The 26,339-nt window shown below is 45.4% G+C and overlaps 3 protein-coding genes across 4 annotated transcripts in view; all 3 read right to left on the bottom strand.

Annotated features, from left to right (window-relative positions):
• LOC143927795 (NAD(P)H dehydrogenase [quinone] 1-like) overlaps positions 1–26,339 on the bottom strand; it is a 61,319-nt gene that overhangs the window by 10,656 nt on the left and 24,324 nt on the right. The window contains exon 1 of one of the 2 annotated variants that reach the window (XM_077452163.1): positions 4,855–4,992. The exons of the other annotated variant lie outside the window; for it this stretch is intronic. Coding sequence (XP_077308289.1) covers positions 4,855–4,861 — 7 coding nt within the window. The 5' untranslated portion in view covers positions 4,862–4,992. Of the gene's footprint in view, positions 1–4,854; positions 4,993–26,339 lie in introns of those variants that run through there. 2 annotated transcript variants of the gene reach the window in all.
• On the bottom strand, positions 19,805–25,053 carry LOC143927804 (RNA-binding protein NOB1-like). Its single transcript, XM_077452185.1, has 2 exons — positions 24,879–25,053; positions 19,805–23,094 (listed from the first exon to the last, which is right to left on the bottom strand). Exons 1-2 carry the CDS (start codon positions 25,008–25,010, stop codon positions 22,825–22,827), a joined length of 402 nt encoding a protein of 133 aa, XP_077308311.1. The 5' UTR covers positions 25,011–25,053; the 3' UTR covers positions 19,805–22,824.
• NOB1 (NIN1 (RPN12) binding protein 1 homolog) overlaps positions 19,805–26,339 on the bottom strand; it is a 77,073-nt gene continuing 70,538 nt past the window's right edge. The window contains exon 10 of the transcript XR_013262321.1: positions 19,805–19,894. The gene's annotated coding sequence lies outside the window, so the exon portion shown is untranslated. The remainder of the gene's footprint in view (positions 19,895–26,339) is intronic.

Here is a 26,339-nt window from a genome sequence, read left to right as displayed (position 1 = left end):
TAGGAGAGAAGTGTGGAGGGTATGACAGTGAGCAGTATGTACAGGAGAGAAGTGTGGAGAGTATGACAGTGGGCACTATATATAGGAGAGAAGTGTGGAGAGTATGACAGTGGGCACTATGTATAGGAGAGAAGTGTGGAGAGTATGACAGTGGGCACTATATATAGGAGAGAAGCGTGGAGAGTATGACAGTGGGCAATATGCATAGGAGAGGAGGATGAAGTAATCTGGGAAGGAAAAATGTAATGTTTTATAGAAGGATGTTTAGGGACTGTGTAGTGGTTAAGTGGGCCATACATGGATTGAAATTACACCAATTAAGCAGAGACCAGCCATAGTCGATCTATGTATGGGCTAGCTGGTTTTACACAAGTCAACCTATTATTACTTGAGTACAACCAGCCTGTCAGGTTTTCAGCAAAACAATCAGTGCTGCCAGCTATAGTTAGCAACACTAATTATTGTATTCACTGCCAGAACACAATAACACTGCGGGAGTGATTGCCCCATTCACAGGTCAGCAGGTGAGAGGGTGTGTGGAGACAGGCTGGAGAGAGATACTAGTCAGTCCCTGGGTAGGCACTGGTTAGTATCAGAGCCAGATACACACAGGTTACATACACCACGATCGTTAGAGCGAGAGCAATAATTCTAGCACTAGACCTCCTCTGTAACTCTAAGCATGTAACCTGTAAAAAAATGTAAAGCATCGCTTAGTACACAACAAAAAATCGTGCTAACTTTAGTGTTTTTTTTTATGAATGAAAGAGTTTCTTTCCCAAAAAAAGTTTGAAAAATTGCTGCGCAAATATCGTGTAACATAAAAAGTTGCAAAGACCACCATTTTATTCCATACGGTGTCTGCTAAAACAATATATAATGTTTGAGGGTTCTGAGCAGTGGCGGAACTACCGCCATAGCAACACATGCGGGCGCTATGGGGCCCGCAGTCAAGTGGGGCCCGGTGAGGATAGGCTCCGTGGCTCCGCGGGAGATAGCGGGTGAGAGCGGGCTGTCCGCGGGCGGCCCGCGGCTCCGCGGGTGGTCCGCGGGCGGCCCGCGGCTCCGCGGGTGGTCCGCGGGTAGTCCGCGGCTCCGCGGGTGGTCCGCGGGCGGCCCGCGGGTAGTCAGCGGCTCCGCGGGTGGTCCGCGAGCGGCTCCGCGGGTGATAGTGGGACTGGGAGGCAGATGAGAGTGGGCATGAGTGGGCTGGCCAATCAGGGAGCTGACGGGCGGGGGAGCATAGAGATGACATCATCTCTCGCTGCCCTCTCATCCCTGTAGTGCAGTTCCCCCTCACTGTGCAGGCAGCCAGGAAGCAGAGAGATGACATTATCTCTCTGCTGCCTGACTGATAATCTGCTGCCTAACTCTGTGACACAGCAGGAAAGTGGCAGAGCAAGTGACAATCCATAATGTGTGGCAGGCGACGTGGCAAGTGACAACCCGGGATGTGGCAAGTGACAATCCGTAACGTGTGGCAGGTGACATGGCAAGTGACAATCCATAATGTGTGGCAGGCGACGTGGCAAGTGACAACCCGGGACGTGGCAAGTGACAATCCGTAACGTGTGGCAGGTGACATGGCAAGTGACAACCTGGATGTGGCAAGTGACAATCCGTAACATGTGGCAGGTGATGTGGCAAGTGAAAATCCATGACATGGCAAATGACAATCCATAATGTGTGGCAGGCAACGTGGCAAGTGACAACCAGGGATGTGGCAAGTGACAATCCGTAACGTGTGGCAGGTGACATGGCAAGGGACAACCTGGATGTGGCAAGTGACAATCCGTAACATGTGGCAGGTGACGTGGCAAGTGAAAATCCGTGACATGACAAGTGACAATCCGTAATGTGTGGCAGGTGGCGTGGCAAGTGACAACCCGGGACGTGCAAGTGACAATCCATAATGTGTGGCAAGTGACAATCTAGGATGTGGTAAGTGACAATCTGTAATGTGTGGCAATCTAGGACGTGGCAAGTGACAATCCGTAATGTGTGGCAGGTGACGTGGCAAGTGACAACCTGGATGTGGCAAGTGACAATCCGTAACATGTGGCAGGTGACGTGGCAAGTGAAAATCCGTGACGTGACAAGTGACAATCCGTAATGTGTGGCAGGTGACATGGCAAGTGACAATCCGTAATGTGTGGCAGGTGACGTGGCAAGTGACAACCCGAGACGTGGCAAGTGACAATCTAGGACATGGCAAGTGACAATCCGTAATGTGTGGCAGGTAACGTGGCAAGTGACAATCCGGGACGTGGCAAGTGGACAATCCGCAACATGTGGCAGGTGACATTCTGCAAAGTGTGACAAGTGACAATCTGCATCTGGTGGCAGGCGACGTGGCAAGTGGACAATCCGCAATGTGTAGCAGGTGATGTGACAAGTGACAATCCTTAATGTGTGGCAAGTGACAATCCAGGACGTGGCAAGTGACAATCCATAATGTGTGGCAAGTGACGTGGCAAGTGACAATCCAGGACGTGGCAAGTGACAATCCATAATGTGTGGCAAGTGACGTGGCAAGTGACAATCCAGGACGTGGCAAGTGACAATCCATAATGTGTGGCAAGTGACAATCCAGGATGTGGCAAGTGACAATCCATAATGTGTGGCAGGTGACTTGGCAAGTGACAATCCATAATGTGTGGCAAGTGGACAATCCGCAACATGTGGTAGGTGACATTCCGCAACGTTTGACAAGTTACAATCTGCATCTGGTGGCAGGCGATGATGGCAAGTGACACGCTCAGGGATCCCACTGATTTTGCATTATGGTGAGTTGAACTATTTCATTTTATATAACAGAACAAAAATTGGTTAAAAGGCCTGGAGGTCAGCAATGTGTTCCCTTCAGGGGCTGCATACAGTATACTGCATACTTTGTTGTTCAAAATTAATATAAGCTGTTGCCTGGGTACTGTGCCACATGGGTGTGGTAGTCTGTTGTTTAATAGCATTAGTTCATTTTTTTTTGGTGGGGGGGGGGGGCCCATACAACATTTTGCTATGGGGCCCTGTGATTTCTAGTTACGCCCCTGGTTCTGAGTAGTTTTCTAACATAAAAAAAAATATGATGATTTTTACATGTAGGAGATTTTATTTATTTATTTTATTTTAACCAGCATTGGAGTGGGTCTTTAGCTACATACCCCCCCCCCCCCCCCCCAAATGTGGGATCTCTGTGACTCCTGATCACCGAGCTACAATCCTCGAAGTCAATCTTTTATTTTTTTTATTTTTATTTTTTTATTTATTTTTCTCTGGGCAAATGGGCCTATCTTGAGAAAGGGGCCTGGAGCTGCAGCTCCAATAGCCCCTATGTTAATCCAGCCCTGTATATAATATAATATAATATAATATATATATATATATATATATATATATATATATATATATATATATACAATATAAAAAAATATTTTAGATTTTATATATATATTTAGATATATTTTATATATATATATATTTTTTTTATTGTCGGTCTTCTTTTGTTTATAGCGCAAAAAATAAAAATCGCAGAGGTGATCAAATACCACCAAAACAAAGCTTTATTTGGGAGGGGGGACATCAATTTTGTTTGGGTACAATGTCACACGACCGCGCAATTGTCAGTTAAAGCGATGCAGTGTCTTATTGCAAAAAAATGGGCTTGTCATTAAGGGGGAGTGGGGGGGGGGGGTAAAACCTTCCGGGGATGAAGGGGTTAAATACTGTGTCACGGACCTGCTGCAATAGAAGTGGCCATGGAGTTTGCCCGCCCGGGACATCATGTAGACTGAGCACACGTCTGATGAAGGCTGTTCCATGCAGAATATGTACAGAAGAGGTTGTGTCAAGGGTGACGGACTGATAAGGCTATTCCAGCTTTAGAGGAAAAGTCTAAAATATGAATGTAATAGTATTCAGACTAAGCTGCTGATCAAGCGGAATACTCAATAAAAGCTCAGTGACATAAGATGACATAGGAAAGAAGATCTGATAAAGGATTAAGAGAAGTAAAGGGGGGATCAGCGGCGATCATGTGACCAAGGCCTAGGATTTTTATCATCCGTCACTACAGTGACAGCCTGCAGCAGCATTTTTACGCAGGACAGGTAAGAAAATACTTTTAATTAGTACAGTGGGAAAAGGTTGGAACCTTGATCAGGATCTTTTTGCCGTCAGTATCTTTCTGTCCCGGTGCCCCTTGTTGTTCCTCACTTGGGTGTAACTGGGAGAGGAAGTAAGGGGAAATCTCCCCAGTGGGGACACAGAAAGCAACAAAAAAAAAGGAAAACCCAACACATTTTGTAACCCGCCCACCCTATCCACGTTAATGATTAGGTGAAGTCTGGTGCTGAGATTTATGTTTGGCAAAAAAAATCCCTGGCGTTTTTCCTGAAACGTACGGCAGATACAGTTAGTTCTTAATAATGCAACATTGTTAAACCTTTCCCCCTGGCTGACACCAACAATAGGGTACAATTCCCCCCACTGACACCAACAATATGGTACAATTCCCCTCACTGACACCAACAATGGGGTACAATTTCCCCCCATTGACACCAACAATAGGGTATGTACAATTCCCCCCACTGACACCAACAATGGGGTACAATTTCCTCCACTGACACCAACAATGGGATACAATTCCCCCCACTGACACCAAAAAATCAATAAAAAAATTGTTGTGTGCCGCTAAACTGTTCGGGTTTTACTTGAAGAATAGGTGGCAACCCGCCCCAAACACGGGTCACCTACATCTCAGACATCGTACACTTAGTGAAGGGGTGAACTTGCAGCAATTTGTCTCTGGACAGTCAGGCCCTACAGAAATAATGTCAGATTCTGCCCGGGACTCACCAGACATGGTTTCCTCTCAGGTGTCCTATAGGATGTCCTTTCTGCAGCTGCTAAGAATGGTGAAAATGAAGTCTGACAGGCTTTATATAGGAAATGTTGAGAACACTTCTCACCGTGACAAGGTGGAAAGTGAGGGAGCGTTGGGTTCACCGATAGATAATAGGGCACTCCCTCCAGGCCAGACAGTTCCCATCCCAGAAGATGACAGGCATCGATCAACCAGACGGGTTCCTCTAAACATTCGTTATTACAGGGTTCTCAAATGTCTTCTCAGTTCACACCCAGATATGAACCCCAAGGCAGAGAGCAGGCAGAACACATCGGGTGGAAAGAGAGACATGGATACAATGTATATTATAATTCTATACATAAACTTTGTATATACAGGTTTACATTTACTATGTAATTATACCTTGCCTTGAAAAAGTATTCATACCCCTTGAAATTTTCCACATGTTCTCATGTTACAACCAAAAACGTAAATGTATTTTATTGAAATGTTATGTGATAGACCAACACAAAGTGACACATAATTGTGAAGTGGAAGGAAAACAATAAATGGTTTTCAACTTTCTTTACAAATAAATATTTGAAAAGTGTGGGGGGGGGGCATTTGTATGGCGCCCCCCGGAGTCAATACTTTGTAGAACCCCCTTTCTCTACAATTACAGCTGCAAGTCTTTTTGGGGATGTCTCTACCAGCTTTGCACATCTAGAGAGTGACATTTTTGCCCATTCTCCTTTGCAAAATAGCTCAAGCTCTGTCCACAAGGTTTAAGAGGGTGTCTATGTCTATGGGAATATTTGACCATTCCTTCAGAAGCACATATGTGAAGTCAGGCAGTGATGTTGGACTTGAAGGCCTGCCTCGCAGTCTCCACTCTAATTCATCCCAAATGTGTTCTATTGGGTTGAGGTTAGGACTCTGTGCAGGCCAGTCAAGTTCCTCCACCCCAAACTCGCTCATCCATGTCTTTATGGACCTTGCTTTGTGCACTGGGGCAAATCATTTGGTGGAGGGGGGGTTATGGTGTGGGTTGTTTTTTTTTCAGGGGTTGGGCTTGGCCCCCTAGTTCCAGTGAAGGGAACTCTTAAGGCATCAGCATACCAAGACTTTTTGGACAATTTCATGCTCCCAATTTTGTGGGAACAGTTTGGGGATGGCCCCTTCCTGTTCCAACATGACTGCACACCAGTGTATCTGCCCCTCCACAGTGAGCGATTGGTGGTGTGTTCATTCAGTGTGGTGTTTTCACCACCAGCAGCAGGGGGGCTCACCATCCTGAAATAACCTGCTTGTGTGCCCTCAGAAGCTGCCGGAGGGAAAATGGCAGCACTGTAGAGGAAAGGAGCACACAGGGGTCCCAGACAGCATGGAAAAGGGGGTGCAGATACTAGAACTGATCCTCCTGCAGTGCAGCCAGAGGAAGAAAAGAGAAGTAGAAGCTGGCAGCCAGGGGCGGACTGACCATTGGGCCACTCGGGCACTGCCCGAGGGCCCCATGCCGCTAGGGGGCCCCATCAGGGTTGTCAGCCTAAGTAAAACCAGGGACAGTATGTAAAAATTTGTGTTTTTTTTTTTTACATCTGACTCTGAAATCTCCCTTACCGACATCCTTTTGGTCTAAAATTCCAGAGATTATAGTTGCCCCACCTCTCCAGTACCTTCTCAGCCAATAGAAACATGTCTGTGTATACTGTGTGATTGTATACTGTATGTTTGTGTATACTGTGTGGCCCCATAATCTCTGATTGCCTAGGGGCCCCATAATCTCCTATTGCCCGGGGCCCCATGAGTTGTCAGTCCGCCCCTGCTGGCAGCACTGCACAAGAGTCACAAGTGTCAGTAACAAGGCAGTACCTCCTACTCGGCCCAGGCCCCCCTTTTGAACTGATGAGATCTGGGCCCAGTACAAGAGGGCTGGCTGTACTGCCTTATCAGTAGCCCTGATAGTGATGTTGTACTACTCTGGAAGGGGTGATCAGGGATTTATTTATTTTTTACACCATTATTGTTCATAACAGTGATGTTCACTTTAAAGGCCGGTACACACAATCAGACTTTTTGAAAACAAACATGCAAATTAGCTGTTTTAAGGCAACATCCAACCGCGTGTCCACTCCATCGGACAAACTTTTTCAGTTTTCATCTGACTTTTGTTGGCTGTGCGAACGGACAAACTTTTCGACAACATAAGTCCGATGGCGCAAAGTCCGATCGTGTGTACAGAAAACCATCAGACTTTACAAACACGCATGCTCAGAACCAATGCAAAAGATCAGACAATACAGAAGTTGACCAAAGGTGGTGGCTAAAGAGCAGAAAAAACACGTGATTTGGTGAAAGTTGGCTGAAAAAGTCCGATTGTGTGTATGCTTAACAAGTTCAGGGCCAACGCCCTTTGTACAAAAGTCTGATCGTGTGTGTATGAGGCTTTATAAGCAATAGTTTTAAAAGCCATTCATGACTTAGTGTTTACTGTTTTGATTGGTCACAATGGATCACGTGGTACAGGGTGTTATGATTGGCTCAGGTACCATGTGATTGCTTGTGACCAATCACAGCATTACATCAGTAAGCAAAATGTCATGAATGAAAGCCATGGCAGTTTTCTTACAAGTTATCATGTGATCGCTATGATTGGACGTATAGCTCAAATTACTCCGGCTGCTCACAGTGGGCGTGTACCGAGAGGCACGCCCATGCGCGTGTGCTCAGAGATGCATGGATACATCGCTGAGCCTACAGCTGCCACCTGCTAGTATTAAATCTACTGCTAGGGGGTGGCAAGTGGTTAAAGATAGGCCAGAGGCAACAAAAAAATACCCAAAGGTCAAACATGACTAGGTATACAGGGGAGGCAAGGAGATATACTAAGGTAAAAAACAAAACAAAGGAAGGAGCACCTCTAAGTGCAGCAGGACCAATAAGTTTAATATTAGGGCCACTCATCTTTACATGATAAAAGAAAGCTCAACGTGGAGATGAAGGTCCGGGGTACCAAGATGGAAGTCTGCCAGGGAGAGAATGCTGGGTGTCCAGCTGTATGTGCACTAGGAACAAGGAGGAGGCCAGACTATATCCCCTTATGCCGCGTAAACACGACCGGACTTTCCGTCAGAATAAACTCTGACGGTCTTTCCGACTGAGTTTCTGACCGAACGGACTTGCCTACACACGATCACACCAAAGTTCGTTTGTTTCGAATGCGATGATGTACGAGGGGACTAGAAAAGGAAGTTCAATAGCCAGTAGCCAATAGCTGCCCTTGCGTTGTATTTGGTCCGTCGGACTAGCACACAGATGAATGATTTTCCCGATAGGAATTGATTCCATCGGAAAGATTTAAAACATGTTCTATTTCTAGGTCCGTCAGAATTTTTGAAAAAAAAAAAAACAAAGTCAGCTGAAGCCCACACACGATCGGAATATCCGATGAAATGATTCCGTCTGACCTTTTCTGTTGGAAAGGCCGGTCTTGTGTATGCGGCATAAGTGTTCCGTGGAGCGGACACCAAGGACAAGAAAGCAACATGCCGCGTTTCGGAGCATGTGCGCTTCCTTGTCAAGCTGAGATATAGGATTAACATCTGGAATCAGGGGACATAAGGTTACCCAATGAGATTTTGGGACTGAATGTTTAGAGGAGCTTCAAGACGGGGTCTAGGAGGAATAGAGTAAACTTCCGTACGAAGCAAGTGGACACAGAAGAAACTTCCATCCTATCCAGTGGTAAGGATCGGTGCTCCTTGGGTGTCGTAGAGGTTGAGATCTTTGGAGGTGCTCAAAATTAACACGGATATTTCAGTACATACTAGGGATCCATCTAAGGCAGTGATGGCGAACCTTGGCACCCCAGATGTTTTGGAACTACATTTCTCCATGATGCTCAACTACACTGCAGAGTGCATGAGCATCATGAGAAATGTAGTTCCAAAAACATCTCGGGTGCCAAAGTTCGCTGTCACTGATCTAGGGTATGGTGTCCTCTGGAGAATTTCCAGTTAATGGTGGTTTAACTGGGAAGTTGGGACATGGAGGTATCTGTGGAGAGTTGGGATTGTCCATGAGCTGGTGTCTTGCGGCTTGGGAACCTTTAAGTGGTTCCGCAGACACAAAACAAAGGTTGGTGCTTTTGTTCCTTCAAAGATCTCCACAAATTGGTATTGGTCTGATTATATTAGGTATTCTTTGATAGGAGGGGTATAGCGGTCATTATGGCGAGAGATCAGCTACAGCTGTTTTACCCTAGTGAAGAATGTGTGGAAGCTCCACACAGCCCCATACACACTATCAGATTTTCTGCTGATTTTTGTCTTCAGATTTTCCAAAACCATGTAGAGCAAGGGCCGGCCCGATTACATACAAATTGAAACTTCTAAGGTTTGACCTCATATTATATGGTTTTGGTAAATCTGAAGACAAAAATCCGCAGAAAATCTGATATGGTGCATGGGGGCTTTAGACAGGCCCGGGAACATACAGGCCGGGTTGAACCTCGCGCTGAGTCACCCTGACTATAACAACATTCGACGGATTCTGTTTTCCCTGCAACGGAGTTTCTGCATTCAGCTGAATCATCCAAGGCTGCTACTTATTAACACGACTCCTATTATTCCATCGATTGTTAGTAGATGTAGAATGAGATTTCTGTTTCAATAGGCTGCTTGTGGACGTGAATGTGGTCATAAATTGTTCTGAATTTTACTATCCTGAGTTAATTTCTTCCACCCCTCTGTAAAAGAGATCCGTGGTGGATCACCTTTCAGAGAGCATTTTGACAGGGGGTGAGGAGGCAACTTAGCCCCTGCTTTATCCCTCAAAATCCTAAACCAACGTGGTTGCTGGTTGTGGCCTTCTTCACTTGATTGGGTTGCGCTCTGCAGCAGTACCGTATGCCAAATGTGACATGTTGCTTCAATTTTGCTGCGGAATTACAGTCCTGAGCAGCTGCAAAGCTTTGTTTGGGGGGTGGTAAAATTGCAGCTCAAACTGCTTTTACAGTCCTCCCTGCTGCCTGTGTGAATGAACCCATTCAGTGTGAGCGCTGATCCCCACTGGCCCCCCTCTCCAGTCCACCCAAGGAGTATGAAATCATATGAAATGGACAAGTGAGGAGGCAGGAACCAGAACAAGTAGATCAGCTGCAGTAGGTTTTCTTCACTAAGCTGCATCAAGAAACCACTTTTGTTCCCTCCTGAGCCCCCCTGCGGTGCTCCCTGCTGATCCCCTGCTTTTCCCTGGACACTGCCATAAGAACTTCTGACCTTAGTACACTGCTCTGCCTCCTACTCAACCCTGGCCTACCTCCTACTGACCCCTGGACACTGCTCTAAGAACGTCTGAACTTTTGTGCACAGCCCTACCTACTGTTGACTCCTGGACACTGCTCTACAAATGTCTGACCTTTGCACAGTTCCCTACCTATTGCTGACCCCGGACACTGCTCTACAAACTTCTGACCTTTGTACACTGCTCTACCTACTACTGACCCCTGGACACTGTCCTACAATCTTCTGACCTTTGTACAGTGCCCTACCTACTGCTGACCCCTGGACACTGCCCTACAAACTTCTGACCTTTGTACACTGTCCTACCTACTGCTGACCCCTGGACACTGCCCTACAGACTTCTGACCTTTGTACACTGCTCTACCTATTGCTGACCCCTGGACACTGCCCTACAAACTTCTGACCTTTGTACACCTCCCTACCTACTACTGACACTGTGACACTGCCACACTCACTATTAACACTCTTTTACATGTGCTGGGAACAAACCTATTTAATTTGTTCATAAACGACCTGGAGGATGGGATAAACAGTTCAATCTCCGAATTTGCAGGCAATAATTTCTCCGCAGGATGTGGAAACCTTGCAAGAAGATTTGAACAAATGAATGGGGTGGGCAACTACATGGCAAATGATGTTCAATGTAGAAAAATGTAAAATATAATTAATTTGGATGGCAAAAATAGGAATGCAATCTGTTGGCTGGGGGGAGAACCTCTGGGGGAATCTAGGATGGAAAAGGACTTGGGGGCCCTAGTAGATGATAGGCTCAGCAATGGCATGCAAAGCCAAGCTGCTGCTTAAAAAGTAAACAGAATATTGGCATTAAAAAGGGGATCAACTACAGAGATAAAACGATAATTCTCCCGCTCTACAAGACTCTGGTCCAGCCGCACCTGGAGTATGCTGTCCAGTTCTGGGCACCCGTCCTCAGGAAGGATGTACTGGAAATGGAGCAAGTACAAAGAAGGGCAACAAAGCTGATCAAGGGTCTGGAGCATATTAGTTATGAGGAAAGGTTGGGAGCACTGAACTTATTCTCTCTGGGGAATAGACGCTTGAGAGGGGATATCATTTCAATATACAAATACCGTACTGGTAATCCCACAATAGGGAGAAAACTTTTCAGTGAAAGGGAACAATAAAGAGACACATGGCCATTCACTATAATTAGAAGAAAAGAGGTTTAACCATAAACTACGTAGAGAGTTCTTTACTGTAAGAGCAGCAAGGATGTGGAATTCCCTTCCACAGGCGGTGGTCATCGATAGTTTCAAAAAACGAAACTACAATGTAATACTGACATATAATCACACACATTGGTTGGACTCGTGTCTTTTTTCAACCTCACCTATTATGTAATAGAGCTGCACAATTAATCGTCAAGAATCGTTATCGCCGATCTTGACTAAAGTGTTTCACATTTCTTTCACACCCAGATATGAACCCCAAGGCAGAGAGCAGGCAGAACACATCGGGTGGAAAGAGAGACATGGATACAATGTATATTATAATTCTATACATAAACTTTGTATATAACGGGTTTACATAGACAGCATAGGATACTATGTAATTATACCTTGCCTTGAAAAAGTATTCATACCCCTTGAAATTTTCCACATGTTCTCATGTTACAACCAAAAACTTAAATGTATTTTATTGAAATTTTATGTGATAGACCAACACAAAGTGACACATAATTGTGAAGTGGAAGGAAAACAATAAATGGTTTTCAACTTTCTTTACAAATAATTATCTATGAAAAGTGTGGGGGGGGGCATTTGTATGGCGCCCCCCAGAGTCAATACTTTGTAGAACCCCCTTTCTCTACAATTACAGCTCCAAGTCTTTTTGGGGATGTCTCTACCAGCTTTGCACATCTAGAGTGACATTTTTGCCCATTCTCCTTTGCAAAATAGCTCAAGCTCTGTCCACAAGGTTTAAGAGGGTGTCTATGTCTATGGGAATATTTGACCATTCCTTCAGAAGCACATATGTGAAGTCAGGCAGTGATGTTGGACTTGAAGGCCTGCCTCGCAGTCTCCACTCTAATTCATCCCAAAGGTGTTCTATTGGGTTGGGGTTAGGACTCTGTGCAGGCCAGTCAAGTTCCTCCACCTCAAACTTGCTCATCCATGTCTTTATGGACCTTGCTTTGTGCACTGGGGCAAATCATTTGGTGGAGGGGGGGTTATGGTGTGGGTTTTTTTTTTCAGGGGTTGGGCTTGGCCCCCTAGTTCCAGTGAAGGGAACTCTTAAGGCGTCAGCATACCAAGACTATTTGGACAATTTCATGCTCCCAATTTTGTGGGAACAGTTTGGGGGATGGCCCCTTCCTGTTCCAACATGACTGCACACCAGTGTATCTGCCCCTCCACAGTGAGCGATCGGTGCTGTGTTCATTCAGTGTGGTGTTTTCACCACCAGCAGGAGGGGGGCTCACCATCCTGAAATAACCTGCTTGTGTGCCCTCAGCAGCTGCCGGAGGGAAAATAGCAGCACTGCAGAGGAAAGGGGCACACAGGGGTCCCAGACAGCATGGAAAAGGGGGTGCAGATACTAGAACCGATCCTCCTGCAGTGCAGCCAGAGAAAGAAAAGAGAAGTAGAAGCTGGCAGCACTGCACAAGAGTCACAAGTGTTGGCAATAAGGCAGTACTGCTGGCCCTCCTACTCGGCCCAGGCCCCCCTTTTGAACTGATGAGATCTGGGCCCAGTACAAGAGGGTTGGCTGTACTGCCTTATCCGTAGCCCTGATAGTGATGCCGTACTACTCTGGAAGGGGTGATCAGGGATTTATTTATTTTTTACACCATTATTGTTCATAACAGTGATGATCACTGTAAAGGCCGGTACACACGATCAGACTTTTTGAAAACAAACATGCAAATAAAGCTGTTTTAAGGCAACATTCGACCGCGTGTCCACTTCATCGGACAAACTTTTTCAGTTTTCATCGGACTTTTGTTGGCTGTGCGAATGGACAAACTTTTCGACAACATAAGTCCGATGGAGCAAAGTCCGATCGTGTGTACAGAAAACCATCGGACTTTACAAACACGCATGCTCAGAAACAATGCAAAAGATCAGACAATACAGAAGTTGACCAAAGGTGGCGGTAAAGAGCAGAAAGTTGGCTGAAAAAGTCCGATTGTGTGTATGCTTAACAAGTTCAGGGCCAACGCCCTTTGTACAAAAGTCCAATCGTGTGTGTGTGAGGCTTTATAAGCAATAGTTTTAAAAGCCATTCATGACTTAGTGTTTACTGTTTTGATTGGTCACAATGGATCACGTGGTACAGGGTGTTATGATTGGCTCAGGTACCATGTGATTGCTTGTGACCAATCACAGCATTACATCAGTAAGCAAAATGTCATGAATGAAAGCCATTCTTGGCACTTTTCTTACAAGTTATCATGTGATCGCTATGATTGGATGTATAGCTCAAATTACTCTGGCTGCTCACAGCGGGCATGTACCGAGGGGCACGCCCATGCGCGTGTGCTCACAGATGCATGGATACATCGCTGAGCCTACAGCTGCCACCTGCTAGTATTAAATCTACTGCTAGGGGGGTGGCAAGTGGTTAAAGATAGGCCAGAGGCAACAAAAAAATACCCAAAGGTCAAACATGACTAGGTGAACAGGGGAGGCAAGGAGATATGCTAAGGTAAAAAAACAAAACAAATGAAGGAGCACCTCTAAGTGCAGCAGGACCAATACGTTTAATATATTAGGGCCACTCATCTTTACATGATAAAAGAAAGCTCAACGTGGAGATGAAGGTCCGGAGTACCAAGATGGAAGTCTGCCAGGGAGAGAATGCTGGGTGTCCAGCTGTATGTGCACTAGGAACAAGGAGGAGGCCAGACTATATCCCCTTATGCCGCGTAAACACGACCGGACTTTCCGTCAGAATAAACTCTGATGGTCTTTCCGACTGAGTTTCTGACCGAACGGACTTGCCTACACACGATCACACCAAAGTTCGTTTGTTTCGAATGCGATGATGTACGAGGGGACTAGAAAAGGAAGTTCAATAGCCAGTAGCCAATAGCTGCCCTTGCGTTGTATTTGGTCCGTCGGACTAGCACACAGATGAATGATTTTCCCGATAGGAATTGATTCCATCGGAAAGATTTAAAACATGTTCTATTTCTAGGTCCATCAGAATTTTTGAAAAAAAAAAAACAAAGTCAGCTGAAGCCCACACACGATCGGAATATCCGATGAAATGATTCCGTCTGACCTTTTCTGTTGGAAAGGCCGGTCTTGTGTATGTGGCATAAGTGTTCCGTGGAGCGGACACCAAGGACAAGAAAGCAACATGCCGCGTTTCGGAGCATGTGCGCTTCCTTGTCAAGCTGAGATATAGGATTAACATCTGGAATCAGGGGACATAAGGTTACCCAATGAGATTTTGGGACTGAATTTTTAGAGGAGCTTCAAGACGGGGTCTAGGAGGAATAGAGTAAACTTCCGTACGAAGCAAGTGGACACAGAAGAAACTTCCATCCTATACAGTGGTAAGGATCGGTGCTCCTTGGGTGTATTTCAGTATATACTAGGGATCCATGTAGGGCAGTGATGGCGAACCTTGGCACCCCAGATGTTTTGGAACTACATTTCTCCATGATGCTCAACTACACTGCAGAGTGCATGAGCATCATGGGAAATGTAGTTCCAAAAACATCTCGGGTGATACATTTTGCTGTCACTGATCTAGGGTATGGTGTCCTCTGGAGAATTTCCAGTTAATGGTGGTTTAACTGGGAAGTTGGGACATGGAGGTATCTGTGGAGAGTTGGGATTGTCCATGAGCTGGTGTCTTGCAGCTTGGGAACCTTTAAGTGGTTCCGCAGACACAAAACAAAGGTTGGTGCTTTTGTTCCTTCAAAGATCTCCACAAATTGGTATTGGTCTGATTATTTAAGGTATTCTTTGATAGGAGGGGCATAGCGGTCATTATGGCGAGAAATCAGCTACAGCCGTTTTACCCTAGTGAAGAATGTGTGGAAGCTCCACACAGCCCCATACACACTATCAGATTTTCTGCTGATTTTTGTCTTCAGATTTCCCAAAACCATGTAGTGCAAGGGCCTGCCCGATTACATACAAATTGAAACTCCTAAGGTTTGACCTCATATTATATGGTTTTGGTAAATCTGAAGACAAAAATCAGCAGAAAATCTGACATGGTGTATGGGGGCTTTAGACAGGCCCGGGAACATACAGGCCGGGTTGAACCTCGCGCTGAGTCACCCTGACTATAACAACATTCGACGGATTCTGTTTTCCCTGCAACAGAGTTTCTGCATTCAGCTGAATCATCCAAGGCTGCTACTTATTAACACGACTCCTATTATTCCATCGATTGTTAGTAGATGTAGAATGAGATTTCTGTTTCGATAGGCTGCTTGTGGACGTGAATGTGGTCATAGATTGTTCTGAATTTTACTATCCTGAGTTAATTTCTTCCACCCCTCTGGAAAAGAGATCCGTGGTGGATCACCTTTAAGAGAGCATTTTGACAGGGGGTGAGGAGGCAACTTAGCCCCTGCTTTATCCCTCAAAATCCTAAACCAACGTGGTTGCTCTGTGGCCTTCTTCACTTGATTGGGTTGCGCTCTGCAGCAGTACCGTATGCCAAATGTGACATGTTGCTTCAATTTTGCTGCGGCATTACAGTCCTGAGCAGCTGCAAAGGTTTGTTTGGGGGGTGGTAAAATTGCAGCTCAACCTGCTTTTACAGTCCTCCCTGCTGCCTGTGTGAATGAACCCATTCAGTGTGAGCGCTGATCCCCACTGGCCCCCCTCTCCAGTCCACCCAAGGAGTATGAAATCATATCAAAATGGACAAGAACTTCTGACCTTAGTACACTGCTCTGCCTCCTACTCAACCCTGGCCTACCTCCTACTGACCCCTGGACACTGCTCTAAGAACTTCTGACCTTTTGTGCACAGCCCTACCTACTGTTGACCCCTGGACACTGCTCTACAAACGTCTGACCTTTGCACAGTGCCCTACCTAATGCTGACCCCGGATACTGCCCTGCAAACGTCTGACCTTTGTACACTGTCCTACCTACTGCTGACCCCTGGACACTGCCCTACAGACTTCTGACCTTTGTACACTGCTCTACCTACTGCTGACCCCTGGACACTGCCCTACAGACTTCTGACCTTTGTACACTGCTCTACCTACTGCTGACCCCTGGACACTGCCTTATAAACTTCTGACCTTTGTACACCTCCCTACCTACTACTGACACTGTGACACTGCCACACTCACTATTAACACTCTTTTACATGTGCTGGGACCAAACCTATTTAATTTGTTCATAAACGACCTGGAGGATGGGATAAACAGTTCAATCTCCGAATTTGCAGACAATACTAAGCTAAGCAGGGCAATAATTTCTCCGCAGGATGTGGAAACCTTGCAAGAAGATTTGAACAAATGAATGGGGTGGGCAACTACATGGCAAATGATGTTCAATGTAGAAAAATGTAAAATAATGCATTTGGATGGAACAAATATGAATGCAATCTATAGACTGGGGGGAATCTAGGATGGAAAAGGACTTGGGGGCCCTAGTAGATGATAGGCTCAGCAATGGCATGGAATGCCAAGCTGCTGCTTAAAAAGTAAACAGAATATTGGCATTAAAAAGGGGATCAACTCCAGAGATAAAACGATAATTCTCCCGCTCTACAAGACTCTGGTCCGGCCGCACCTGGAGTATGCCGTCCAGTTCTGGGCACCAGTCCTCAGGCAGGATGTACTGGAAATGGAGCGAGTACAAAGAAGGGCAACAAAGCTGATAAAAGGTCTGGAGCATAATAGTTATGAGGAAAGGTTGGGAGCTCCAAACTGGTTCTCTCTGGTGAAGAGACGCTTGAGAGGGGACAGGATTCATTATATAAATACCGGACTGGTGACCCCCTCAATAGGGAGAAAACTTTTAAGTGAAAGGGAACAATAAAGACACATGGCCATTCACTATAATTAGAAGAAAAGAGGTTTAACTTAAACTACGTAGAGAGTTCTTTACTGTAAGAGCGGCAAGGATGTGGAATTCCCTGCCACAGGCGGTGGTCATCGATAGTTTCAAAAAACTATTAGATAAGCACCTGAACGACCGCAACATACAGGGATATACAATATAATACTGACATATAATCACACACATAGGTTGGACTCGTGTCTTTTTTCAACCTCGCCTACTATGTAATAGAGCTGCACAATTAATCTTCATCGCCGATCTTGACTAAAGTGTTTCACATTACCTTCTATGCAAAGAATTCTCTCTGCACTTCTGAAGCCCTCAAAAGAAAGGAAGAAAAAAAACTGGGCAGTCTGCCAAGAATCAAAATATTCTTTATCAGTTGAATTTAAGTGTAAACATTGTAAAAATTTGTCAAAGGAATAAACTTTGTGTGTAAGGCCCCTTTCACACATGCGGACATTATGTCCGTATTTCATCCATCCGTTTGCGGATGAAATACGGACATACATTCATCCCTATGGGATAGCGGGTGTCTGCGGATGCACATCCGCAGACACCCGCTATTGTCCGCCTCCGCTACTGTCCGATTCTGCAGACGGAGGAAAATCCTATTTTTCTATCCGTCTGCAGAGCGGATCGGATGAACACGGACACACGGTCCGTGCTCATCCGATCCCCATAGAGGAGAGCGGAGACCGCCCTGTCCGCAGCCGGCTCAGCGGGGACAACGGAGCGATCCCCGCTGAGCGAGCGGATCATCACGGGGCGGATCATTACTGACCCGTCCCGTGTGAAAGGTGCCTAAGTGAAAAAAGTTTAACCACTAAACCTTTTTCTGACATTTGTTGGTTTCAAGTTAAAATCATTCTTTATTTTTTTTTAGCTAGAAAATTACTTGGAACCCCCAAACATTATATATATATATTTTAGTAGACACCCTACAGAATAAAATGGCTGTTGCAATATTTTATGTCACAGTGTATTTGTGCAGCGGTCTTAATAAAATGACTTTAATTTTAGGGCTGAAACAACTAATCGATTAATCGGCCTGTAACATAATGGGGTTAAAAAAAAAAAACAACTAAAGAAACTGAGCCCTTTATAGTACAACAATATAATCACTACTACAAATACTACTTTCACTGTTCTACAGTAAAAAAAATGAACCCCTTACAGTAGTGATTATCTGCCTTTTTGTACTATAAAGGGCTAATTTTAGTCTTTTTAACCCCCATTATGTTACTAAACGTCTTAGGCCTGGTTCACCTCTATATGTTTATTGGGGATTTTTGCAGAAACGCACTACAGTTCATTTACATGGTTTCTTATGGGACACGTTCATATTTGTGCTTTTTCCAGCCGCTGCATATTTGGAAAGGGTCAGGGACTTTTAACGCAAAATGATGCTTTTTTTGGTTCAATATACTTCAATGGAGAAGCTGCAGAAAAGAATGTGTTTTTTTAATCTGCCCAAAAAAAAAAAAAAATACAAAAAACGCAAATTGCAGTAAAATCACGTGCGCAAGAATCAAAACGCAACGCAAAAAGCACTGCAGAAACAGTTCAAAAGTAAAAACTGCATAGGTGTGTACCGAGCCTTATGCTGGCCTCACGGATCAATTTTCAGGTGAGAATATTCAGATGAAAAAATCTTTGTACATTTGCTCAATGAAAGAATTTTGTTCTTTGAAATTTTCACTTCATTTCTAAACAAAAAACACATAAACTGTCTGAAAATTCCTTTGACTGAGAAGTTTTCTATCGTTTCCAAATTTCCCCGTCACTGTGGTTGAAAATGAACGTCAATTTGACTCACTTTTTTTTTTTTTAAGGTTATTAACCGATTAATCGAAACAATAATAGGCCAACTAATCAATTATGAAAATATTTGTTAGTTGCAGCCCTATTTAATTAAAAAAAAAACTAACCAGTAAAGATAGCCCTTTTTTTTTTTTATAAAGTGAAAGATTTTACATCGCGAGAATTGTGATCTTTTTATTCTAAGCAAAAAAATTGTGATTTTCATTTTGGCCAGAATCGTGCCGCTCTACTATGTAACAGATTTTACTTGTAAAAAAAAAAAAAAAAATAATAATGTCAGTTTATCTTTTTGTTTTTTTTTTTTGTTTTTTTTTAGGATTTTTCCTTTTTTCACCCGATGCTCCAGCCAGTAACACACTTCCTGTCTCAGGGTGTCTCCATCCTGGATGGGAGGCGTAAAAGGAGACATCTCTGGGACAGCAGCACTGTCAGTCTGGGGGGAGGGGAGTGTTAGATGTACTAGCAGATTTACATACACTAGAAAATTGAAGCCAAAGCTTAACCCACACTTTAAAAAAAAAATCAGCAAACATATTTTTGTTGCTTTTGGGATAAAAACCCTGTCAGTGCTAAATGGTTTGTTTAACTGCTAGTTTCGCTGGACAGCTCGATCTGCCAATGGAAGTTGAAAAATAGAAAAAAATAATAGGACTTACTGGCACGACCACCAGGAAAAAAAAAACAAAAAAAAAAACACCGAATTGAGTCATCACATTGTATAAACCAGTAAGCTGCGATATATGACATTCTTGTTTTTAGGTTATTATGACTTTAAAAAAGATCCAAAATGTATACAAAAAGTAAAATAGAAAACAACCACCACACATCCACAGAGTACTTTTTTTTTTAATATCCAATTTCATATCAAGATTCTCCTGGTTCTTCACACGTTTTAAAAATACTTCAAACCCCATTTCACTTTTGCAATATGACCACAAGGGGGAGACGGTGCTGCACTACTGGAACACAAAAGGTCCAACAGGCTGCTTTTACACTACTACACAGTTGAAACAGATGCAGCAAAAAAATGCATATGCGTTTTCTGGGTGCCCATTACCCAGCATGCACCGGTGAAAGCTGGACATGCGTGTCAAAAAAATGCAACTAAAACACAGCGCAGGTGCGTTTTTGCTGCGTTTTCTATTCATTTCAGCAGACCTGCATTTTTGGTGGGGTTTTGAAAACAAAAACATACCAAAGATGCTGCAAGAAGGACTTTTTCCGAACACGCAACGCAACCTGCAGCGCAGTGGTGTGAAGAGTCCCATAGGCTTTGAAGGGAAACATTGTTCCTGTTTGTTTTTGTTTTTTCTAGCCAATTAAAAAAACACACCAGTGTGAAAAGGCCCTAAAGAGAGCATGCAAGCTTTATAACTAATTTAAAGCTGAACTCCTCTACTTTTACTTTAGTTTTTGTGGGCCACAAACACTTTCTTTCGCAGCACGCTGTATAAAACGGTAAGTAGCATCAGATGCAGTACACAGCGCTGTGTTCCGGCAGTGGTACATGGCCTGTTCATCTGCTGCCAGAAACACAACTGAGTCCAGCCAAGCTCTGCTTAGCCATTCCCAGGAGGCTTTGTATTTTTTTCCCCAGTGAATACAAGGCCTCCTCTGATTTGCTGAGACGAAGAGGCAGGTAGATTAATTACATGATCTCCATCTCAGCCAGAGGAAGCCTTGTATTCATTGATAAAAAACAAAAAACAAACAAGGCCTCCAGTTACTGGCTAAGCAGCTCTTAGCCCTTGTACACACAGTTGGAAAACCCGACGGAAAAAGGTCCGATCGGACCGTGTTGTCAGATAATCCGACCGTGTGTGTGGGCTCCATCGGACTGTTCCCGTCGGAATATCCGACCAAAAAAGTTTTAGAGCTGGGCTATAAAATTTTCCAACAACATGATCCGATCGGACTTTGTCTGATCGTTTGTAGAGAATTCCGATCGGACAAAGTGCCATGCGTGCTCAGATCAAATTCCTAGACCAAAGCTATTGGCTACTAGCCTGAACGTAGTCCCGTCGTAACTAAATTACGTCATCAGGTTACGAACGATCGGATTTTCCGACAACTTTGTCCGACCGTGTGTATGCAACACCAGTTTCGGACAAAATCCATCGGATTTTGTTGTCAGAACGTCCGACCGTGTGTACAAGGGCTAAGACCCACTTGATTTTTTTCCAGGAGCTTGATGCAGAGTCATGTACCACTGTGTGAACACAGCACTGTATGTAGCTTATGATAAATGTGCTGGCATACTATGAGTTAAGTCCAACAAGGTGCTCAACATCCTGTGGCCTTATCTCTAACATGTGACAGTTTTATGGAGCACATGTATCACTGCATTTCTGGAGCTCCAATGCTGGACCTTCTAATTGTAGCTCTTAAAACTGCAGAGACACGTGAAGCTGCTGTACCCACCCCTCCTTCTGCACAATCACAGAGAGCTTTGTATTACGTGAACTCATTCACAAAAAGACAAAGGCTTCTGTGAATAGCCAGCAGAGGAGATGGGCGGGCAGAGCTGCAGTGTGAGAGAAACCAGAGAGTCTCTCCTCTTAAAGCCCTGGAGTGTAGATAGCTACCCCCACTTTGCTACAAAAAAACCTGTCAGATGTAAAAATAAAAAAGCGTTAGGTCCAGGAAGTGGTTTGCACCTTGTTGGATTTAACCAATAGCATGCCAGCGCATTTTACAAAGTAGCTGAATTCATGGAGTTCGGCTTTAAACAAAGTAAATGCGGGGTCAGGCTTTATCCAGTTGTCTCCTGGTATACATATAGTTTATACAGCGCTGACAGCAACTGCATCTATTAGTAAAAGAAATAGTTCACTTGAGCCAGCTTGGCCCTAACAAACATTTTAAAGCTGAATGCCAGGAACCCAGCCACTTTGTAAAATGCACTGGTATAATATGACTTAAGTCCAACGAGGTGCATGATACCTTAAGAAACATTCTCTTTAATTCACCTTGGACAGTTTTATGGAGCACCGAGGGGATAGGTATCACTGCATTTCTGGAGCAGCATCGCTGGACCTTATAATCTTAGCTCCTGAGGCTGAAGATGATCTACCTTGAGGGAGTGCACCAGAGTCCAGCATTGGGCGTCCAGACACAAATGCCAGACTCGGCTCCGCCCCGTCATTGGATTTGATTGACAGCAGCGGGAGCCAATGGCTACGCTGCTATCAATCTAGCCAATGAAGAGTCAGGACCCCGTGCAGAGAGGGACAGCATGTCTCCTCTGAGGCAACTACGGGGTTCAGGTGAGTAAAACGGCAGGGCCGGGCACTGCTAAAAGTCTTTTCCCCTTAATGCATAGGATGCATTAAAGTGAAAAAAACATGAGGGTTTGCAACCCCTTTAATATTCCTCACAGAGGCACAAACTTACACTGAAAGCCAGGATGAGGTTTTCTTTAGCAGACCTCGCTTGATCACAGAAAACACCATCTGTAGAAAACATTCAAATCCAACTTACTGTGATTTGATTACATGTCAAAGCTGCTAGCTAAAAAATGTGTGCTCCATACTTTCACTGCATTTTCGTGGTGGAAGTGTATTCTGGAGCTTAGACAACACACAAATCGGTGAACATTCCTGACATCACATGACTATCAAATCGCCAATCCTGGGCCGTCTCGGCACATCAAGATTGCTTTGCCAGGTTGAACTCGGCAGCATGCACCGGACTGGCCTACACTCATCACTCCAGAACACAGAATATTTTTTAAGCTAAGCAGGTTACAACATTGAAAAAGGTCACTTTTCCCATTCGAGGTTCAACTTTTACAAAAAGGAACCAGTTGAATAAATACAGTGAAAGCTGGGAATTTCCCGCTCTACATCTCATCTCTTCTTCACCCCCTTTTTCCTGGAGGCGTTGGGGTTCACCCGGCGGCGGCCGGCTCCCTGAGCCCCGTCTTTGATGTTCAGGTTGGCGGCGCGGCTGTAGATGTCGTTTTCCACGAAGGGTGAAGCTCCGGCGATGTAATCCGGATTGAAGACGTCGGTCTTGGACCGCGCCTTTTTGGAGAGACGCTGCTGGGGGAAATTCTGATCCTCCACCAACTGCGGGTTTGCTGCGTGTTTTCCTCCCTGAGGAGCGGGCAAGGAATGCTGCAAAGAGAACATAGAAATCAAAAAAAGGGGCGGACCAACGCCGGGCATGTTGAATCTTTCCATCTACTCACATAACAGGTCTATTAACCCCGTGGCATCCGCCGTACGCAAATACGCAGCCTCTCGCTGCCTGGTCTTTAGCGCCGAGGGGGGGTGGTTGCATAAATTTCTACCAATTAGACATGTGCAAATCGTTTAGTCCCAGATTCCAACGTATTTTGTGCCAATTTCGGCAAATGCAACATTGTGCCAATTTCGGCAAATGCAACATTTGTGAAAATTTCGGCAAATGCAACATTGTGAAAATTTCGGCAAATGCAACATGTTGCATTTCCCAAAAAATTTGCACAATGTTGCATTTCCCGAAAAATTTGCAAAATTGCGCAAATTTCAGGAAATGCAACATGTCGGGAAATGCGAAAATTCAAAAATAAGAATGAAAATCTGAACATTCAACAGAATGAAAATCTGAAAACTCGAAAACCAGAAAATCTGAAATAACAAATATTAAATTATAGGTATTGGAATTTCCTTTCGAATTTGGCTGTTAGTGAACGTAACCAGTACAAATTTATCTGAAGTTACAAATGCCGTATCTAAACGTATGGAATGTAACTATATAATAATAAAACCTTTTTATTATTATTAATTTGTTCCATTCCATTTGTTTAGATGCAGCATTTGTTATTTCGAATAATTCGTAACTTCAGATAAATTTGTATTTGTTACGTTGACAAACAGCCACATTTGAAAGGAAAAATTCCAATACCTATAATTTAATAGTTGGTTATTTCGAATTTTACTGTTTTTTTTTTTTTTTAATTTCTGAAAATTTCAGAATTCCAAAATCTGAAAAAAGCAAAAAAAACGAAGGAAACAAACAAATTTTTTGGTCAGTGCACATGTTTACTGCCAATACACCTGCGGCAAGAGCGCGTGCGCTGCATGTTCCCGACATAGTTACTGTCGCCTGACCCAAAGCTTTACAGATCACGCGACAGCCAATCACAAATCTTTTAAAGGGCCAGGAGGTGTCACCGCTAAGAGGTCAGCCCATTCACGCCGACCGTACGCAAATTTACGTTCATGGCCTTCAGGAGGTTAAACCGGGGTGATATACAGCTGCAGACACCACCCCGATAAAATTTTTTTTTTTTTTAAAGCGGGTGGTTGAATTTTTAACGATTACAACTGATGCTGCTAAAAGTCGCTCGGCTGCTATCCTAAAAGGAGTTGGAGGGGACATTCCATACGACCTTCCGCCACTCTTACCGGGCCTCCCACCCCACCGGGAGACCTGAGCCACCAGCCGGTGCAAAAAAATAGGACAATTTAAAAATAAAAAAACACAATTTTTTTTTACTTTTTGCTATAATAAATATCCCTAAAAAAATATTTTTAAAAAATATTGTTTTTCCTCAGTTTAGGCCAATACGTATTCTTCTAAAAAAAAATTTTTTTACCAAAAATATCGCAATAAGTGTGTGATTGGTTTGCGCAAAAGTTATAGCGTCTACAAAATAGGGGATAGCTTTATGGCATTTTTATTAATAAATTTTGTTTTTATTAGTAATGGTGGCGATCAGCGATTTTTATCGTGACTGCGACATTATGGTGGACACTTTTGGTGCGATTTTGGGACCACATTTATACAGCGATCGGTGCGATTAAAAATGCATCCCAGGGTTAGGGGGGAAGTTTGGGGGATGACCCCTTCCTGTTCCAGCCAGTACACATATCAAGGCCCATAAAGACCCTCACACTGACGTTTGATGTCTTACCCTCATGCCCCGGGTGTTCAGGACCTTGGGGTTCTTGGAGAAATGCATGTGCTGGCCGCCATCCTCATCCACAGACACGGCCACTTTCTTTAGGGTCATATTCCCGCAATGAGGACAGAATTTTTTGGACATGTCAGAAGTTGTCCTGCAAAAGACAGGAAAGTCCTGTAAGCCATAGATCAAAATTCATCTTCTATCACCTGTACATTGAGGTCTTGGTTGGGAGGAATCGGCGCAAAAACAAAAACACAACACTAAAAAAAAGAACATAACAGGGAAACTTCATTCAGATCAGATATAAAAGATACAACTATTTATTAAAACATCATGAAAAGTATTCTAAATACAAGAATTTGAGCTTTGCAGTGACACAGGGAAACCTGCACCAATATAAAATGTATTGAGTTCTCCAAACTTACAAAATAAAAAGGGGCAGTTTACTGTCCACCAGACTTTAAGGGGAGGGGGGTCTGACAAGTGGGAGGAACAGCGCCCCCTGTTGCCAGTAACAGCCCCCTCGCCCCCCCCCCCCCATTGCTGGTGGCACTGGGAGGAACAGCCCCCCCATTGCTGGTGGCACTGGGAGGAAGAGCCCTCCTCCTCCCCCCCCCCCCCCGTTGCTGGTGGCACAGGGAGGAACAGCCCTCCTCCCCCCCCCTGTTGCTGGTGGCACTGGGAGGAACAGCCCTCCTCCCCCCCCCCCGTTGCTGGTGGCACTGGGAGGAACAGCCCTCCTCCCCCCCCCCGTTGCTGGTGGCACTGGGGGGGGGGGGGGGGAACAGCCCTCCCCCCCCGTTGCTGGTGGCACTGGGGGGGGGAACAGCCCTCCCCCCCCGTTGCTGGTGGCACTGGGGGGGGGGGGGGGAACAGCCCTCCCCCCCCGTTGCTGGTGGCACTGGGGGGGGGGGGGGGAACAGCCCCCCCCCCGTTGCTGGTGGCACTGGGGGGGGACAGCCCTCCCCCCCCCCCGTTGCTGGTGGCACTGGGGGGGAACAGCCCTCCCCCCCCCCGTTGCTGGTGGCACTGGGGGGGAACAGCCCTCCCCCCCCCCCGTTGCTGGTGGCACTGGGGGGGAACAGCCCTCCCCCCCCCCGTTGCTGGTGGCACTGGGGGGGGACAGCCCTCCCCCCCCCCGTTGCTGGTGGCACTGGGGGGGAACAGCCCCCCCCCCCCGTTGCTGGTGGCACTGGGGGGGAACAGCCCTCCCCCCCCCCGTTGCTGGTGGCACTGGGGGGGAACAGCCCTCCCCCCCCCCGTTGCTGGTGGCACTGGGGGGGAACAGCCCTCCCCCCCCCGTTGCTGGTGGCACTGGGGGGGGAACAGCCCTCCCCCCCCCCGTTGCTGGTGGCACTGGGGGGGGGGGGGGGGAACAGCCCCCCCCCCCGTTGCTGGTGGCACTGGGGGGGGGGGGGGAACAGCCCTCCCCCCCGTTGCTGGTGGCACTGGGGGGGGGGGGGAACA

Source organism: Lithobates pipiens, unplaced genomic scaffold, assembly GCF_037356315.1.
Source record: "Lithobates pipiens isolate NorthernLeopardFrog02 unplaced genomic scaffold, aLitPip1_a1.2 Scaffold_10, whole genome shotgun sequence".
Classification (NCBI taxonomy): Eukaryota; Metazoa; Chordata; class Amphibia; order Anura; family Ranidae; genus Lithobates; species Lithobates pipiens.
This window is presented reverse-complemented; position numbering and strand designations above follow the sequence as displayed.

Bases quoted from the DNA above. Each gene is read 5' to 3' on its own strand.
- LOC143927804 (XM_077452185.1), bottom strand. From the start codon at position 25,010: ATGTCCAAAAAATTCTGTCCTCATTGCGGGAATATGACCCTAAAGAAA. The intron at 23,095-24,878 runs GTAAGACATCAA...TTCTCTTTGCAG, and splicing joins TGAACACCCGGGGCATGAGG to CATTCCTTGCCCGCTCCTCA.